Below are 20,371 nucleotides of genomic sequence, written 5' to 3'. Positions count from 1 at the left end.
TCCTTCTTGTTCTTCCTCTCATTTTTCTCCCTAGCATTAGTTGCTTCGGTGGGATTTGAGAGAGAAGGACTTGGGCACTCCGTGTGTCCTTGCCATTGCATTTGGTGCATCGTTTTGAGTTCTCCACGTGATACGTGGAAGTTACAAGTTGAGAAGCTTATTACTCTTGGGTGCTTGGTACCCTTGAGCTTGTTCCTCTTGGGTGCTTGGGCGCCCTAGACGGTTGTTGGTGTTCGGAGCTCAATCATTGTGGTGCAAAGCTTCGGGCAAGCGTCGGGGTCTCCAATTAGGTTGTGGAGATCGCCCCGAGCAATTTGACGGGTACCGGTGACCGCCCCCAAGGGTTGTCAAAGTGTACGGGTTCGGTGATCGCCCCCAAGGGTTGCCATTTGTACGGGTTCGGTGACCGCCCTCAAGGGTCCCTTAGTGGAATCACGGCATCTTGCATTGTGCGAGGGCGTGAGGAGATTACGGTGGCCCTAGTGGCTTCTTGGGGAGCATTGTGCCTCCACACCGCTTCAAACGGAGATTAGCATCCGCAAGGGTGTGAACTTGGGGATACATCGTCGTCTCCGCGTGCCTCGGTTATCTCTTACCCGAGCCCTTTACTTATGCACTTTACTTTATGATAGCCATATTGTTCTTTGTCATATATCTTGCTATCACATAGTTGCTTATCTTGCTTAGCATAAGTTGTTGGTGCACATAGGTTAGCCTAGTTGTTTTAGGTTTTATGCTTGGCAAATTAACCGTTAGGTTTATTCCGCATTTGTTCAAGCCTAAATCGTAATTATTTTAAAGCGCCTATTCATCCCCCCCTCTAGGCGATATCCACGATCTTTCAAGTTATTTGATCCATTTGAAGATGCACTAATCACCACCGATAAAAAGAACGACAAATCAATTCCCCTATGCTAATTTAACACTCACTCGAATGGATTCAAAATACCTAGGAAATGGAGGGAGAGATCCAGTGTAGATCGAGTTTTGGGGGATGCTCCTTGCTCATCTAGCCAGTAAGAAGCACATTGCGATCTCCCTTGTGTAACATGGCTTCCCCTTCGCTGTGGGATAGACATACATGTCGAGCTAACCTCACTTCGATATGGAAACTTGTACGTGGTCTATTGATTTCAACACGAGGACACTGATATAGGAAGTAATATTTGATCGAAGAATCATGTTCCAATTTGCACTCATTAACATCTAGAGATATGCTGCCAGAGTATTAATGTGCATCTTTACATTTGTTACGTATCACAGACATAAGTCTTCATCAAAAGTATTGAATGCATATATCCCACAAAACAATAAGAATAGTTTAGATACAGACAGTTTCTGCCCTCCAGAACCATTCATCCACTTTTTACTCTATGCCCGTTATAATAACTCAAAATTTAGGAATCCATGACATGGCCCACACAGCTCTAGTCTACTCGACACCCCTAAGTCCCAATTGCCCTTCCCATCTACCTCATTCACTACAAATGTCCACCTACCACATTGGCTATAGTGCTCCGGCCAGTCTCCTCCACGAACGTTCTTCTTCATCTCCATTTGCTTATCCTTCACACAATTATATCCCCAGCTTGATTTGGAAGTAGTTGTTTGATATAGTCGGAGATGCGCTAATCACCATGGATAAATGAAGGCATATCATTTTCCTGTGCTAGTTTAACACTTGGTCGTCTGGATCCATAAATACTTGGACAATTGATGTATGGATGTAATGGGGATTGATTTTCCAGGGAGGCTCCTTGCTCGTCCAGTCGGGATGCTCCACCGTTGTTTCACACTCATCTCCTTCGCTATGGCGGTTAACGTTTAGAGATGCGTTGCTAGGGTGCCAGTCGACATATCTTTATATTTATTACATATTACATGCAAAAATATGAAAAAGTATTAAATGATCATATCCCAAAATAGAGCATTAGTGATGTTTTTAGGCGTGGGGAGATGTACACTCGGTGGTCATTCGTTCGCTCACTCTACACATATTATAAAGGCTCAATTTTACGAGCCGGCTTGAGTTGTCTTCTCATCGTGTCACGTGACCTCCCCCCTCATAGGGGACATGCACAACATGCCAAGCTAACCTCACATCGATATGGAAACTCATACGCGGGGTATTGATTTCAGCACGAAGAAATAGATATAGGAAATAAATATTTGTCCAAAGAATTCTATTGCGATCTGCGTTCATTATATCTAGAGGTGTGTTACATTTGTTACATCTCACAAACATAAATCTTTTAAAGTACTAGATGCACCTGTCTTCGAACAGAACAATAATAATGGTCTAAATATAAAAAGCACATCCTTAAAAACCATTCATCGCCTTTTCACTCTACACATCACGACGACTAAAAATTGAGAGAACTCGCATGAGTAACTCTAAAATATCCATCCCTTGTCACTAATTCCTTGTAATAAAACCCTCATCAAGAAAGGGAAAAACCTTCTGATCAAATGCATTATAGAGTAGGCAGTTGTAGTTGTTACTTGTGGTATAATTACCCTGCAATTGCCACTGGACATTGTAGGGAGACGCTGATATTTGCTCAAAAAAAGAAGACATTGATATCAGAAATAAATATCTGGACGATGGATTTTGTTCTGGCATGTACTCATTAATGTTTAGAGATGCGTTGTCAGCGTATCAGTCGACAAATCTTCGCAATTATTATGTATTACATGCAAAAATCTCCAAAAGTTCTAGATGATCATATTCCAAAAGAAAAGCGATAGTAATGGTTTATGTATTGGGGGGGGGGGTGGTTGTACACTTGGTATTCATTAATCCGCTTGTCACGCTACACCCATTTTAAAGGCTCAAATTTAGGAACTGACTGAAGTTGATGTCAAACTCACATTCTTCCGTGAGTAGTGTATGGTATTAATTTTTGTATTTCTGTATGTACCTTCTGAACCATTCGAGGCCCATTCCATCTACCTCATTCATTGCAGTGCTCCAGCCGTCCTCCACCATAACCATCCTTTCTCGTTCGTCTTTCCTTATCCCATCTCGGATGTATCTCTAACTTGGTATGTGAGTAGTTGTTTGATCCATCCGAAGATGCGCTAACCCCATAGATAAAATGATGATAAACCAACTTCTCATGTGCTAATTCAACACTCGTTTGACTTGATTCAAAACACATGGGAAATAGAGGGAGGGATGTTTGTGGAGACCGAGTTTTTGGGGGGCTCCCGCTCATCCAACGAGGAAGAAAAAAGATGCGCTTCCTATCGTGTCACGTGACTCCCCCTTAATTGTGGGACATGCACAACATGGCGAGCCAGCCTCACATCAACATAGAAACCCATATCCAAGATATTTATTTCAGCACGAAGAAACGGATATATGAAATAAATACCCGTCCGAAGGATTCTGTCCCGATCCGCACTCATTAACGTCTAGAGATGCGCTGCTAGAGTATCAACCGCCATATCTTTACATTTGTTACGTATCACATACATAAATAATAAATAAATCTTCAAAAATACTAAATGCACATATCTCAAAACAGAACAACAATAATGGTTTAAATACAGAGCGACATGCCCTTAAAACCGCTCATCGGTTTTTCACCCCACGTCATTAGAGTACCTACCGTGGAAGTAAAAGGCATTCCCCCTCACCAATTCCTTGTGATAAAACCCTCCTCCGGAAAACTTTTTCCTTGTGATCAAAGGCAATTGGAGAGTAGTTACTACTTTGCGGTATAATTACCCCGCAATTGCCACTGGGGGCACAGCCGAGTCGTCTCTCGTCCGACCTCCATCTCCCCGACGCCATCCGCCTCTCCTCTCCTCCTCCGCCCCACCGCCACCAGGGCGACCGATCTCCCCATGCCGCCCCGGTAGCCTCCGCCTCTCCCCCGACCCCCTCCGGCGGACCAGCGCCGCCCGGCCACGCTCTCCGTGACCTCTCTCTTTCCCCACCCACGCCCGGCGGGCCCTCCCTCGGCGGAAACCCTAGAACCACGAGATCCGTCGCCGCCGCCCTGTCCCCGGCTCGCCCTCGTTGACCGCCGCCAGCGGGACGTCCCCGTCCTCAAACCCTACCCCCTCCTCCCCGATCGAAGGTCAAAGGAGGACACCGCCGCCGCCTCCATCCGCCCCGTCGCCCCCTCCGCGACTTGAATCAGGTATATCCGATCTTCCGTCCTGTTGTAACTTCCCCATCCTCTCGAAAATTGTGGCCGATTGCTGAACCGGAAATTAATGTTTTTTTTATTAACGCTCGTGACGAAATTTCTATGGCTGGTCGTGTTTTCCGGATACATGATATATAGATGAGTGTGCGTTCCTGTAGCAGAAAATAGATTGGTATGCGTACTTTCAAGAATGGTAGAAGAAAGTGTTGTATGAATATAGGCACTGTTCTATCTATGTGTATGCAATTGTCCAGATTGCATTTCTTACCCTTTGGTAAGATTTGATTTTTCTTTCGTCCCAAGCGAGTTGGGGTAGGGTAGATAGATACAGGGGCAGAGCTAGAGGTAATGCCACCCCGATTCACCATTTTAACATGTGCCGTATTTTTTTTTTCAAGTAACGGTTTACTAAATAAATGTGTGCCCCTTTACTTCTATCATAGATTGTCGGACGGAATAGAAGACCACGTATAAATACAAAAATGCCCATTATATATTTGTATTGATGAAACAAAGGACGAAATTACTTGAAAAAAAGATGTCTTGCATTTCCAATTTCCAAAATACATTGTCAGACACAGAGGTTTAATAAACTACTTTAGATAAAAGCAAATTACACGTAAAATATGGAAAATTTCCTAGCTGAATATAGTTTACCCTAATTAGATTGAATCGGGGTTTGGTCTACCGTCTATTGGCTACAAGTTCATAATCATGGGGCAAAATTGAAGAACGAACAATTGACGCAAAGATGGTTAGAAAAAATTACCGTGTTAGTGCTCCTGCTTGTGGTGTTGATGGGCCTGGTGACTGTACTGGTCATTTAGTTGCCGGCTGTGGCTTTGATTGGCCTAGGCTGTGCCTTGCGAGTCTGGCTCTGTCCTCTGGCAGTCTGGCCGCATTGATTTGGTTCTGGCCGGCAGCTACCGAGCTGCGTGGGCGTTGCTGCAACGCCCGTGGCGAAGAGACGCGGAACAGGAGGGTGCGGTTCATGCGGGTGTGATGTTCTCGACTTCTCGTATTGCAGACGCATGCAAACGCCAAAATCAGAAGCGAATCGTAATGGGGTGGCTACATGGGATGCTCTTTTGCACTGGCAAAACAGAAAAGAAAATCATGGAGTCATCGATATCTGGAGATGTGCCCTTGTCTTGGCCTCTGTCTATCAAGGGCATGCAACAGCAGTTGCGGGGTCGTATTTGACTATTCCTGTCCCAGTTCATCTCTGCAGATTTTCTTTCCCCATGCATCCAACAAACATAGATTCAAAGAAGCTGAGTTATTTTTCAAGGTGTGCTGTGTGTTTTACGTTTTTAGATTCCATGCCACCAAACGATGAGCCTTGCTTCTATGAGCTATAGCTCAAATGAGCTAGGTGAATCTGGCCTAGCTAAGCAATTTGAGAGACTATTTTATTAAGATTGCAAGACAAATTCTGTTGGCTCAAATATACCACAGGTAACTGCAACTAGCACCCGTCGTCATCCATTTATCTAGCCCCGCTAAGCAAATTAAGCTAGCAATACAAACTCATACGAGAATGTTCACTAAGGTTGTAACTTGTATTCTGTTTGCTCAAATGCTGCAGAGTGTTCCTATTAGATTCCATATATTTTGACGGTACTTTAATAACATTAGAGCATAATGTGTTAATGTTATAGAACGAAAGTAAGCTGCTCCTGTGCACCCACTTCAGTGTTGTGGTTTTGAGAATTTACAACTCTTGATATAGTGCTGATGTTTCACATTCATTACAAATTAGATACTATTATTGATGCTTGTTTTTCTTGGCCTGTGCATCCAGTTCTTTTCATTCAATCTTTCAGTGGTCAATCATAATAATGAAGATGACAAGGCCTTACTTATTTTGTTGTTGTATGTTTATTGCATATCAATGAGTAATCTATGATTGTCGGTCAAATAATATCTAATTGCTTCTATACCCTCTTCCACTGTGTTGTAATTCACAGGTTGCAGATGAATCAGACTGATATCTCTGGTTTGGAATTCACTGGCTTGCATGATACTCATGTTGGTGAAGAAACATATGCAACTGAATTTCCTGAAATGAATCAGGATCTATCCCACAAAACCGAATTTGATGTGGTTATGGCAACTACAGCCATGCACAGTGGTTCTGGCAATTCCTATGCTTGCTTAGATGGATATGAAGATACAAGGATGATGTCAGGAATTCAGGCCGTGAAGGAAGTTAGACATGGCAGTACGCAGCACCTTGAGGTTCAGCCAGATATAGATACTGTTAATATTTGTCTTTTGATGCAACTATTTATTCCATTTCCATGTATTAATCTTTTTTGGTTTCTCGTTTGGGTTGGCATCAGGGAACATATTCTGATTCCGATGAAGAAAACTTGTCATCTAGTCCTGAAACTTCATCCACCACTAATTACGGTATACCCTGTAAAATGGTACCCATAGCCAATGCTCGTGCTTTTTTTTATGGGAGTCTGCTAATATATTTTTGTGCAATTTCAGGTTACATGGAACCAAATTTGGAAAATATGTACAATGCTTTGGGTGAAATGGTATGTATCCTCCTTGCCTTGTAGACCACTTGGAGTAATTCGTATTATTGAATACAGTTTGGATTCTTCAGCAAGCTAGAAATTTAGGAGAAATGATCGAAATGAATAGAACTGATAGTTCATATCTGTAAAACTTACATTTGTTAGGTTACAGCCAGCTATTGGCCTACTAACATGATTCAAATGTCATCTTGGAGTATGTAGTTGGGTATTTTTATCATTTCTATTTGTTTTCTGTATTTGTAGGTTGATAAAGAAGGGACGGTTGTGCTTAAACCTGACTTTGTGATGTGCGACACGGCCCTGCATTTTCAGCCTCACGTAATTTTTTCACCAGATGGGTTCAAAATTGAACATTCGGATTGTGATCCATATGAAGATGATAAAACGATAGCTCTATGTTGGGATGTTTGTGACATCATTTCCATTAATAGTCAATGGACTCAGAGTGTATGTAATTCTCTTTACTTTTTGTTTGCTACTTTCTGTTCTAATTTGTATAGCTCAATATCAGTTACCCTTTTAACCAGGTTATATCTGCCTCTGTAACACTTCTTATTAGACCCAGTGCAGAGACCGAAAGTTCAGGTAATTACGTTGGGCATTCCCGTCTTTTTGTTGTATCCCAGATTTAGTATGCTTTCCCTATGTTCCAGTGAGAGATGACATCTCGGCTAATGTATGATGCATGGCATGGCATGAAATATAGCTGTGTTGGTTTATGGGGTGTGTTTTGTTGTTAATTTAGAATTTATCAGTATTGCATGTCTTTTGTTCTTCTGAAAAGTTAAATAGCATCAACCAAACAACAGTTTATTTGTTTGATTATTTTCGGTCCACTGCTTGACAAAAGTATCTGAATACACAAAACACTTGAAGAGCTCCTTACTAATTTCCTTTTTGTCCTCGGCAGAAAATGTGTCATGCAATAGTAAGACTATACAAATAGCGCAGACATTTATTTGACTGTACCAACCAAAGGCTTGATTGCATGCGCATAGTACTTTTGAATAGGAAGGTAAATGTTGCTGGGAAGACTGGTGCATGAATAATTTCCTGCCACTTGAGACGCTGTGCCTGAAGTTCCACCTCTCCTCTCTGTCGGCGTGACCTGTTCACAAATGCATGCATGAATAATTTAATAAGTTAACATGAATTGAATGTTAATATTGTGAGGTTTCGATATCCTTTGGCGTTTGCGTATATCGAACTAATTTTGTCTTTTTTGTACTCTATAGATCCTATTAGAGTGGAGTTTATTCTTACAGATCCACAGTGGCCACGAAAACAAGAGAAGATCTGTCATATGGCATCAAGATATCGTGACATCTGGAACAACACTCCATCGTAAGCTTTGAGCTGATGTTATGCTTTATTCTGACCATTTATTCATGTATGTGTTGATTTCAGTTAAATAACATTTCTGACCACAGCATAGAAGAGTTACTAGGTTCATGCCAATGCATCATTACATTAGCCACATTATTTTTTGTTATTTCCCCCTCCTATCGAGCCACAGATAAGGATCATGCAAATACTAATGCTGATTATTGAACCATGTAAATTGGGCTGTTAAACATATGCCAGTGAAAAATGCTTGGCCATACCAGATACTTCCCATATTTTAGGAAGACTAACTTGTAGGTTGAGTTCAGAACTTTGTTCTCATATTTAATAAGCCATAACCACCAGATATAGAGAAAACAAATATATTTTTGCCTGATACTGATATCAGATATCACTGTCAAGTGTTAATAATATATGATTTTATTCATATTGTAGAGAATAGACCATGCACTTTAAATCACTATATGAAACAGTTATATTGTAATGTGTTATTCTTTTACTCAAGAACTCACGAAATTAGACATGCTGCAAATGCTGGTAAGTTGGGTTATTTCAGCTAAGGGTTTGGTTTTCTGTTTGTCTGGGGTTTGAATATGGATATCAAATATTAAAGGTGGACATAGGTTGTGATGGATGGATCAGGACATTATACATGATTTTGGCGGAAAAGTTCTTATCCTGTTGGACTTGTCACATACTCCCTCCGTTCCAAAATAGGTGACTCAACTTTGTACTAACTTTGTACTAACGTAAGTACAAAGTTGAGTCACCTATTTTGGAACGGAGGGAGTATTTGCCTGATTTCGTGGTTGGACAGTTTTGCTATATCTGTATCTTTTTACACTTCTAATGTGCAGTTTGCTCCGAGTTACAAAACATATATGTACAGTCTTTGGTTATGTTGTTGTTTCTATAACAATGTTCTTACGCGATGGCATGCCGCTGTCAGAGAGGATTTTGCGTTGGAGAACCGGAGCACTGACCCAAGTTTATTTTTCCCGAAACAGTACTTTTCTGGGTATGTTGCACTTCTGTCATGTATTCTCTGCATCTGTTTTTAATTTTTGTTTTTTGCCTCTATGAACTATCTGAACTATCTAGAAGCATTCATGAGCATATGGCACTACAATTAGCTTGTGTCATGAACTCCCTCAGTCCCATAATATAACAGCGTTTTTGACACTATGGGACGGAGGGAGTAGAAGCGATGTTATTGCTATGCATGTTTTTATCCATTGTACTAGTTTCACCTATTATGTTCTAATGTCTTCTGTAATCTCCCAAGTTTTTAGATCTCAGTTTTGACGGCAAGGTCCTGGCTAAGCTACTTAAAGCATAGCTATTATGTCTTTTGTTATTTTAATAGAAAATAATTAATATTTACACTACACGAATCATGGAAGCAAGTTTTGACACATTATCATGATAGGAACACAATTTTTGTCAGACTAAATAGTAAATGCTCCCTCCGTTCCAAAATATAAGTGTATTAGTTTTTTCAAAAGTCAAACATATGCATGTTTGACCAAATTTTTAAGAAAAAATATCAATAGGCACATTACCAAATTTGTATCATTAGATCCATCATTATAAGTATTTTCATATTTTATTTATTTTGTATTGTAGATGCTGATATTTTATTCTATAATCTTGGTCAAACACACACAAGTTTGACTAAGGGGGTAATAATCACTAAGAAATATAGTTGTTAAAAAGGGTTAAAAAAGAGACTACTTTTTTGATAGGTTCTCATAATCTATGCCCTCAATAGATGTATTGAGGCCTTTAATGAAGTTCATTATGAAATTTAGCTTGTAGTTTTGGCAAAAGGTACTTTGATGGAATAGTGGGGCTGTCACTAGCTAGCTAAGTATGGTTTAGCGATTAGGATCCAAAAAACCAATAATGCTAATATTGCGAGCTATTTATAACCTTATGAATGTCTACCATGATCTATATTTCGTTCTTGCTATGCTTAAAGTTGTTTCGTTATTCGTGTTAATCGTTTCAGCATTGACGACTTTGAAGATGTTATCTATCCTAAAGGAGATCCGGATGCTGTTTCTATTAGCAGCAGAGATGTTGATTTGCTTCTACCTGAAACATTTGTCAACGACACAATAATTGACTTTTATATCAAGTAGGTTGAACCTTTCATTGGTGTCTGCACAATCATCCTTTATTTTATAGCCTTAGTTGTTAAATGGTGCTGTCCAATTACACTTTTTGTGCTGTCGCAATTGCTATTGTAATATTTGTAATTGCCATTGTTATATTTGTAGATCAGATCACCTGCTTTGCTACATGCAGATGCAGTTCTGTATTTATGTTTTCTTAAGTTGTTTATGATATGAAATCTTCTTTATTGTTTTGAACGTTACTTACCAAATCAATTACCTGTGAAACAAATGTATCCCACAATCCTGTGAAAGCTACAGTAACCACATGGCTCTGCTTGTTTCATGCATTGCATGGCAGTATTTTTTGTGAATAACAATGCCATACAGTTCTCATGGACAACTACATAGTTGTTGGCTTTGAACAAAATCTGATTTCATTATCGATTTAAATATCATTGAAAGATGAATTTCTATTTCTGATGTGTTTAGTTACCATACTTCAGTATGTGCCTGTTAACTTCACATTTCTCTGGAGTGCATTTTACTCATTTGTAATTACAACTATGCGTTTATTTATTATTTGCAGATACTTAAGCACAAGAATGAAGACCACCGAGAAGAGCAAGTACCATTTCTTTAATAGCTTCTTTTTTCGCAAGCTGGCAGATCTTGACAAAGATCAAGGGAGAGCTCCAGAGGGTAGATCAGCTTTTTTACGTGTCCGCAAGTGGACCCGAAAAATAAACATATTTGCGAAGGATTTTCTATTTATTCCAGTGAACTTCAGGCAAGGAACTTGTTCACTTCTTTTTATTGTTAAAATGATAACTTCTGTGCACTGTTAAGTATGTTTCTGCATTGCAGCTTGCATTGGAGCTTGATTGTTATTTGTTATCCTGGAGAAGTGGAAACATCTGACGGTGGGAACATAAATTGAAGTCGGTACTTTTAACATTTTTATGGAATAGTGTTTTACTTTCCCGTTGTTTTGCTTCAGATGGTGAAGCAAAAAAGCATGGTAAAGTTCCATGTATATTACATATGGATTCTCTTAAAGGAAATCACAGTGGACTGAAAGACATTATTCAAAGGTAAACTCATTTCTGGAAGAGTGAGATCTTGTGCTGCTTTTGTGCAAATTAGTTTATTTTAGGATGAGCTATCATATTTTCAAAACTTTGACCACTTATGGTCTTTAGGTTTTTCAGATAAAAAACTGACACTATAGTCAGAAGCACATTAAATATTTATATTATTATTAATATATTTTGGTGTAGGTAATGGTCGAATGCGTCACTTGTAGACAACATCAATGCCTGATTGATACATCTAATTTGCAAGTATATAATAACTGAAAAGTGTAAACCGTCAATGTTGCTTTTTTGCACTTAATTGCTCCAATTTATCTTATCACTTGGTGACCAATATCTGCTGAGTTTAACTCTTTCTGGTGCAGTTATCTATGGGAAGAGTGGAAGGAAAGGCACCCTGAATCAGCATTAGATATTTCAGACAAATTCTTAAATCTGAGATTCGTCTCCCTTGAGGTTTGTTGACATCAGCTTTTAGTATGAAGTCTCATGTGTTTCTGTAAAATTGTTGTTGAGTACTTCTATTTTTTATGCCAATTTCTGACTTACACTAGTTCTGAGAACCATTTAATGTTGATGCTGTGAAGAGGGCAAGCACTGAGAGTAACCCTACCCCTTGTTATTTCCTTTCATCAGTGATCAATAAAACAAGGAGCTGTTTTTAAATTGCATTGCCACTTGCACTCACCATTCATGGAGAGGTATAGATGGTAACTAGTGTGGATATCTGTCGAAGGTATTTAGCTTAAGTGTTAACTCGATAAAAATGTTAAGGTTTGAAATTATTAATAAAATCTTTTATCCATCAGGGTTTAAGTTTTAAAGCTAAAATTTACAAGAAAATGTTTGCCAAAATCCTGTCAAAATGCCCAGTCTTGGCCTGTTGCCAATTTTTTGACGAGCTTTTGTCGCGTGTGCATTTAAGTTTTTCCTTATCCTTGCTAATCTATGGCCAACCAAATAGCGAATTCAGTGCAAATACATGGCCCATAAACACACACCCTCCGACCCATGCAACGAAAAAAAATGCCCGCACAAAAAATAAATGGCCCATGAACATGCAATAGGCAATAAAGATACTATTTGCAGGCTCTCTGTTTTAACTGAAATTGCAGTCCAGGGATTGCTTGTCTAATGGGTTAGGAGCTTCTGTTAATTATCTCTATGAGCTAGTTTGTTTGACTTGTTGAGTTAGCCAGTCCAACAATTTTCCATTCTATGAAAAATACTTTCAGCTGATCTTCGCCTTCATTGTTGAAATAACCTGCAAGGTTGCAAATGTATATCGTAACATGCCTACAGAACGAAGAAATTTCTTTTAATATCGTATACATGCCTACAAAACTAAGAAATTCTTTTATTTCATTTGTCAATATCTATTTTCTATTGTGATATAGATTTGTTCTATTTGTCCGTCCAGCTCCCTCAGCAAGATAACTCATTTGACTGTGGCCTGTTCCTTCTCCATTATGTGGAACGCTTTCTGATGGATTATCCCAGTAGCTTCAACCCTATGAAGATATCAGTATCCTCAACCTTTGTGAGTTCTGATTAATTATTTTTCTTAAATGTTGATGTTGTTATGTTTGGGCCCCCAGCTCTCTATTTCATTAGCAGCCTACTTCTTTTCTGTTCTGTTTATATAATTTGGTTTATTTTTCTTCAGTAGATGCTAATTTTGGTGTTATAGTGAACACCATGCAAAGTGTGGATATTTTAGTACATAATCACTAATGGAGAAACTATCATAGATTCTACTGCCTCCGTTCCTAAATATAAGTCTTTGTAGAGATTTTACTATGGACCACATACGGATGCATATAGATGCATTTTAGAGTGTAGATTCAATCATTTGCTCCGTATGTGGTCCATAGTGAAATGTCTCCAAAGACTTATATTTAGGAAGGGAGGGAGTATAATTCAGATGTGCATGCGTCTGTTAGAAGTTTGTTGATGAAAAGTCGGAGGGAACTGCACAGCACCTGTTCCTACTTTTCCGAGATTGTAGCCACTCACTTGTAGCTTCACCTTAGTCAATTTACCACAGTTATTTGTGGCCTGACCATCTCCATTTGCATTTTAGCAACTTGCTATGTGTTAAGAATTGGTGCATGGTACTTGCTGGCGTTAGGGTTCATATTTTCTGCCACTATGGCGGTCCATGTAAATCAATCAAGGAAATAAACGTAGACTCATGCTATCCATTATAAAGCATAAGTTGTAAGTCCAATTGAACATTGAAGTCGTTGGAGAATAATCAAAGTTTGAAGTACAGTGGCATTTTGCACCAGGTCAAAAGTACAGTTGCGGGGTTATCAAAGTTAAAGCTTTAAAACATGGATGGGCTGTTTGCTGCCTTATGAAATTGTTTGTGGTTGGGAGCTTGGGGAACCACTTTCCTAATTAAAATATGGGGATCGGTAGGATGTGAGCGCTCTTGAGTTTTGATCCCACCTTTCCATCCTCCCAGTTAGAGTGGTAGGTTCTTTATAGCCTTTTTAGTACATCTTTTTAGCAGGAGACTGAAGTTTTAGTTGATGCCTCTCTGCTCAAGTAATCTTCACACATCTCATTTTGGATATTTTGTTAACCCCATATTAATGCTTGATGTACTTTTCAGCTCAGTGATGGTTGGTTTGAACCCGCTGAAGCTTCTCTGAAGCGTTCATTGATCCGGAAGTTAATCCAGGAGCTAGTGACAGTACCTTCTCAAACTTTTCCAGAACTAACCTGTGGTAGCGAGCAGTTTGATGAAAGTTATCTAGGAAGAGAAAATGCTGAGCCTGAAGCAGCTAGAGAGTTCCTTGCTCAGGGGTGCTCTGCTGGTGAATCTGACTCACTTTGCCAAATTGCTGGAACACAGCAACAATCCACATCCATCTGCTTTAATGATTCTGGAAATGTTCTACCTGTTCCTGGATGCATTTTAGAGACTGAAGGGGTTACAACATTTGCTGTACAGGACACACAGGTATAATTTTAGTTAGTGGCTAGTACTCTTACTATTTCAATTGATCGATAGTAGTTAACTTGTTGAACTTGTTTTCTAAGGTCATTTTTTTACCTGTTGTTCATTATTTTTGTTAGGTTTGTCCACCCGACAATGATTTTGCCATCTGCATGCCAAGCCAGGCTGTTGAAAATGAGCCACTTCCTGCGGATTATGATAATAAACCTGACCTGAGATCATGCGCCCCAGAAGATGCTGAAGCGTTGAAGGATGATGGTTCTGTGGTAAAAGGTCAGGACAATTTTGTGGAATCCATGCTGGATTGTTCGCACAATAACCGGACAATTTCTAGCTACACAGAAGTTACGATGCATGATATTATGGATTCCAAGTGTGGCTCATTCTCTGATAACTCTGAGGCAATGGCCTACAAAGAACATAGCTTAGAAACAAACATAAATGAAGTTCTGGATGATTGCTGTGATGAAGATATGCATCCTGTCATGATGTCTGATGCCAGGGAAGTTGACATTGCATCTGATCCAGCAAGCACCAAAGACGAAGCTGACAATGGCAGATGTGATTTCCCTGATGCCATGGGATCTGTAGTGGCTGGTGATGTAGAAGGGAATACTTGTGAGCATTCTTCAGAAAGAAACATTGTTGAAGATGAGGAGGCCAAGGGTGATGTTTTTGAGGACACGTCTCCACTCATGGTATGCGATTTGAACAATGATGTTGCTGAGCAGTCTTTACCCGTGGTATGTGATTTGAATAATGATGTTGCTGAGCATTCTCCCGCAATAATTGCTGTCGAATCTGAGGACGCGAAACATGAAGATACTTCTGTGGATCTCAATGTGGAAGATGATATCGAAGTGGATCTCAAGGTAGAAGATGATATCGAAGTTGGCACGGAGGAGACTTGCGCAGTTGCTGATAAGATCAGTGATGGTGAGCAGCATATTTCACCCGAGTCCAAAGAGGGAAACATTGACAGCTGTGCTATCAGCGACAGCGCTGTTCCGCATGAGCTGAAAGAGGGAGAGACTAGCACCATCGTGGCAGGTGACAGTACAAATGGGAGTGATGAAGCTCATGTGGACAGTGTGGATGCACACGGTAACGTAGGACCAGGAGCTGGCGAGACAGTTCCTTGTGAAGTTGACACTAACCATTCTGATGCTGAGATGCCTGACGTTGATAGCGCCTTGTGCGTGAAGAATGAAACAGTTTGCGAGGACGAACCGAATGAAGCAGTTTGCGAGGAGACACCCTGTGATGCTAAAAGGCCTCTTGCTGATAGCATCTCTGAAGATCAGAAGATGGGAGTTTGCGAGGACAAACCGAATGAAGCAATTTTTGAGGACAAACCCTGCCATGCTAAAAGGCCTCTTCTTGCCAGCACCTCTGAAGGTCAGAAGATGGAAGTTTCCGAGGACAGGTGCTCGGAGAAGGATGTCGAGTCTACCGCAGAGAAGACAGAGCAGCGCAAGAAGCGTCGCAAGGTCCCCCCGGCCGCCCCCCCGCAGACGCCTGCAACAGATAAGCGACAAACGAGGAGCTCCTCAATGCCACGGCTTCTGGGTTAGAATCGGGTTTTCCTTCGGCAGTGTTGACGATTACTTGTCTGTAATAGGTGACTTCTCTAGGGTTCCTAGAACCTCTCTCCCTCTTGATCTGTATGATAGTTAGCTGCCTGCCTGACTGAACCTGCTACCTTTTGGCCTATGCCTGAATTTAGCTGTGAAGTGCCGTGCAACGTTCTAGTATTGTTATTATTATACTCCCTTTAGTTGTGGACAACCAAACTTCAGTGTATGCCTTTTATTTTTAATGGAACAAACAACCAAACACAAAATGATAGCAACAATAAATTACACACATTGATTTTTTTATTAGTATTACTCCCTTCGTTCCTCATTATAAGGCCTTTTAGAGATTCCAATATGACCTAATTATAAGACCTTTTAGAGGTTCCAATAGACAAAAGAGATTTCAATATGGACTACATATGAAGCAAAATAAGTGAATCTATAATCTAAAATACGTCTACATATATATATTCATATGTATAGTCCCTATTGAAATCTTTGAAAGGCTTATATATAGAAAGGGAGGGAATATAAAGGAAAACTAATAAGAGTACTGTTGAGTTTTTTAAAATTGCTGGCCAGCAATTCGGAACCTATGAGCACGAGCACCCAAAGAGATCGAGTGACACAACTCGGAAGTCTTTTTATCCTCAGTGTATGGATACAAAGTTGTAGCAAAACAGATGCAGGACACACCACATACCTAGATTACAATTCGAGAAATTTCTGAAGCCATCCAACTCCCTGAAGGGTGCGTACATCATTCTAGACTTTTGAATTAGGTCAATTTTAGGACTTTGTCAGGTTACACCACAAAGAATTTATGGTTCGTTTTTTTTTGAAACACGGTACAAACACAGATTTGATGGCTGGCCAATTGCAAAGAGTAAGATGGTTGAATTGTGGCTTATGTCAACTCTGCCCAATGGAGACCCAAATGCGGCATGTCGAGATCCGTATCGAGCATTGATGCAACTTCAGTTCGGACATGGATTGGCGGTGTTCCATGGTAACCGTTCAACGGCTTTAGAAAGAAGGGGATCATATCCCTTGTCGGCAATTCGCAATGAGCAGAATGCATGCAATGGTCTTCACACCTTATCTTAGTGCCATCACGCATACAAGACTAAAATCGACGCCCTCATGTCGTGTTAATGTGCAGCTTGATCAACTTGTAATTATTTGTACACTCTTTTAAATCTTAATTAAAATAGTTGAAGAAAATATTTTGCCTCCATTTTAAAAAAAATCAAGAAAGAAACATTCCCACTTTAACACTTCTCATGGACATATATGTAGAGAAAAGAAGCACCGTCGATCCTAGCTCACTCAACGCCATCCATATCCATGGACGACCACGGCTTGGCGGCCAGAAGCAGCGGCGCCTTGAGGCACACGGAGAGGCCGTACAGCTCGCTCATGTCCACCGGCGGCGCCCTCCCGCCGGGAAGCTCCCAGTCGAAGCCATGCACGAGGCTCGCCAGCGCCAGCTCGTTGGACAGCATGGCGAACTCCACCCCGGGGCAGCCCCTTCTCCCGGCGCCGAAGGGCAGGAACGAGAAGTCCTGCCCGGCACCGCCGAGGCCGCCGTACCCGACGAACCTCTCCGGCGCGAACTCCTCGGCGCGGGGCCCCCACGTCGCCGGGTCGCGGCCGATGGCCCAGGCGTTGATCAGGACCCGGGTGCCCGCCGGCACGTCGTGGCCCAGCAGCCGGGTGTCCTCCAGCGTCTCCCGCGGCAGCAGCAGCGGCGACGGCGGGTGGAGCCGCAGGGTCTCGTTGATCACGGCCTTCAGGTAGGGCAGGTGCGGGAGATGGGCCTCCGTGACGACCGCGCCGGCGCCGGGGGAGACGGCCGCGCGGACCTCGGCCTGGAGCTTGCGCATCTCGTGCGGGTGGTTGATGAGCTCCGCCATCGCCCACTCGAGGAGCGCGAAGGTCGAGTCCGTGGCGGCGGCGAGCACGTCCAAGATGATGGACTTGATGCTGTCCGTGCCCAGCTCGTCGGCGTCCAGCATCACGTCCACGAAGTCTTCCTCGTCCCTGGTGGCGGTGGCAACACGGCGTCGCTGGCGGTGGTCGGTGATGACCCGCTCCAGCAGCCCGTCCATCTCCTGGAAGACTCGTCTCGCCCTCCGCTCCAGTCCCGTCACCGTGTCCACCCATCCCAGCCACGGCACCGTCTCCCCCATGGGCACCGTTCCGAGGAGCTCCTCCATCTCGCCGAACGCCTTCCTCAGCCTCGCGCCGCCGCCTTCCACCCCGCAGTCCGCGTCGCCGAGCGTGCAGCGGGAGATGACCGCGTTGGAGTAGACGACGAGGTTGTCGCTCAGGTTCACGACGCCGGAACCAGCCCGGCGGACCCGGCCGACGAGCGCGGCGGCCTCCTGCGCCCGGACGCGGCCCAGGGACGCGACGCGGCGCGCGCTGAGCATGTGGGCGGCGCAGACGCGGCGCGCCTGGCGCCAGTGGTCGCCGTAGGGCGCGAAGCCGATGCCGCCGGTGCCGTAGTAGAAGCGGTCGACCATGAGGAGCCTGGGGCGGCCGGCGAAGTCCAGGTCGCGGGTCTTCATGGCCTCCTCCGCCGCGGCCGCGGAGGAGGCCACGACGGCGGCCACGCGGCCGAGCCGCAGGTGCATGACCGGGCCGTGGGACGCGGCCAGCGACCGGAGGCTCCGGTGCGGCAGGCTCCCGAGCAGGTGGAGGTGGCCGACGACCGGCAGGCCCCGCGGCGACGGGGGCAGCCGCAGCGCACTGCTGCTGCGCCTGGTGGAGACGAGGAGGGTGATCACCACGAGAAGGAAGGCGAGGACGGTGGTGAGCACGGGCGAGTTCAACGGCTCGACCACCATTTCTGCAACCATTCTAGCTAGCTTGTGTCGTGCACCCAAGCTTAACCGTTAGTATTAGTTAGAAGCCCGTGCATTGCCATGCCACGTGACATATACGGCAACACTCAAAAAAGATATTCTCTACACAGAACACAAAAGGCACATACATGCTGACCACAAGTGAATGTGCTATTTCCGGCCATCACATCATAATTTTCTCCCCCACCACGAATTGTTGTAAGTGTCAACCTACACACCACAGTTTTCTCCCACCAATCAAACATGTTGTTTTCAACCAGCACACCCCGGTTTTCTTCCTCCTAGCTAGCCCAACGTTTCATTCTCCATCCACAAATACAAATTCATTTTCGCTTGTTTTTCTCTTCATGTTCGCTCCTCCTTGACTCTATTAATGTCACTTGGTTTCTAGCCACATGTCAATTCTCCATTGTGGTCCGACAACTGACATCGACAAATTGAGTGTGCCACGTATATATATTTATGGGGGAGATGGATATGCCTCAATGGAGATTCTACCAACAGGGGCGATGATCACTGATGGAATTTTCTTTTTTCAGGACTGGGTCTCGGAGATAATAATAACCATAAAATGGAGCATTCGGGCCCAACCTCCACATCCACATCCGCGTCAATGGAGAATCCAAACAATTCGTTCTTATTATGAAGAATGAAAAGTAGTAGACAGAATTGTGTTTGGATTTCATTGATGCAAAGGTATATACGTATATACAAGCCGAGGGGACGCCTCAGAGAGATGCCGGTTACATATTGTGAGAGAGAAAGAAGGGATGCATCTGTACATTATAGAACACTTCTCCTTGTATAACACCACTTCTTGAATAATCCATTATTAAAAGCTTCTTGTATATTCATCTTTCATTTTAAGAAATCCTTTGTATAGTCTCGAGATTCTCCTCCAAAAGCCCTGTGGGATTTTTTTTTGGGAGAATTGCATGGACACGTTGCTAAAACTTCTTTAAACCCAGTGAAAAAATAATAAGAAAAAAGTGATGCAACATATAATGATTATTATCTCCTTGGTAGCTCAAATGTGAAAACCTTTGAGAAGGGAGAAAACTCATTGATTAGTGTAGAGAACAATAAATATGCTCTGCTTATTTTCCTTTATAAACCCCAATGGGAAAAATCTTGAAAATATTACTTTATGATCTTAAAATATATTGCTTCATTCAAAAAATTATTAGAAAATTTGATAGGATACTCATAAGGGTAAATAATGCGATCTGATATGCTCATATGCCACTGAAAACTCCTTTAAAATCCAGCGGAAAAAATATAAGGAAAAACTAATATGACATATGCCCTCCGTCCCATAATATAAGTGCGAGTATCATTTAAAACCTTTTATGAGAAATCATTAGGGAAAAATCATGAAGGGAAAATAGTACAATATATGCAACCTGATGATTGTTAACATGTTATAATTTTGGTGTTTACTCCCTTCGAACACTACAAATCTGGAGGATGTGTTATACCAGTGCCATTGACATGATTATGGAATGTAGAAGATGGTAAAGATACTTTGAATAATTTGTTAGAGCATCTCCAACAGGCGCCGGTCGCGCCGCGCGCAAAAGACAGATATGCCGCGCGCGCATCGCCTGGTTTGGCGCGGCGTGCAGCGCTGGCTCCAGCAGCCGCGCTAAAATGCAGCGCGCGCGTCGCTCCAGCAGCACGCGACTCGCC

General features: G+C 42.5%; 2 protein-coding genes across 2 annotated transcripts; one reads left to right on the top strand and one right to left on the bottom strand.

Moving 5' to 3' along the window:
• Nucleotides 1–3,743: 3,743 nt before the first annotated feature.
• Nucleotides 3,744–16,028, top strand: LOC125553025 (uncharacterized). Its single transcript, XM_048716764.2, has 16 exons — nt 3,744–4,151; nt 6,131–6,401; nt 6,506–6,575; nt 6,660–6,709; nt 6,956–7,159; nt 7,240–7,297; nt 7,948–8,056; nt 9,006–9,074; nt 10,068–10,196; nt 10,763–10,963; nt 11,041–11,096; nt 11,174–11,267; nt 11,633–11,723; nt 12,688–12,807; nt 13,888–14,238; nt 14,355–16,028. Exons 2-16 carry the CDS (start codon nt 6,138–6,140, stop codon nt 15,807–15,809), a joined length of 3,321 nt encoding a protein of 1,106 aa, XP_048572721.1. The 5' UTR covers nt 3,744–4,151; nt 6,131–6,137; the 3' UTR covers nt 15,810–16,028.
• Nucleotides 16,029–17,026: 998 nt separating this feature from the next.
• On the bottom strand, nt 17,027–19,154 carry LOC125553026 ((+)-menthofuran synthase). The gene has a single exon (XM_048716765.2). The coding sequence runs from the start codon at nt 18,674–18,676 to the stop codon at nt 17,138–17,140; it is 1,539 nt and encodes a 512-aa protein (XP_048572722.2). The 5' UTR covers nt 18,677–19,154; the 3' UTR covers nt 17,027–17,137.
• Between the last annotated feature and the right edge of the window lie 1,217 nt (nt 19,155–20,371).

The sequence above is a fragment of the Triticum urartu genome, chromosome 4A (assembly GCF_056163025.1).
Source record: "Triticum urartu cultivar PI428250 chromosome 4A, HENAU_Tu73, whole genome shotgun sequence".
In the NCBI taxonomy this organism is placed as follows: domain Eukaryota; kingdom Viridiplantae; phylum Streptophyta; class Magnoliopsida; order Poales; family Poaceae; genus Triticum; species Triticum urartu.
This window is presented reverse-complemented; position numbering and strand designations above follow the sequence as displayed.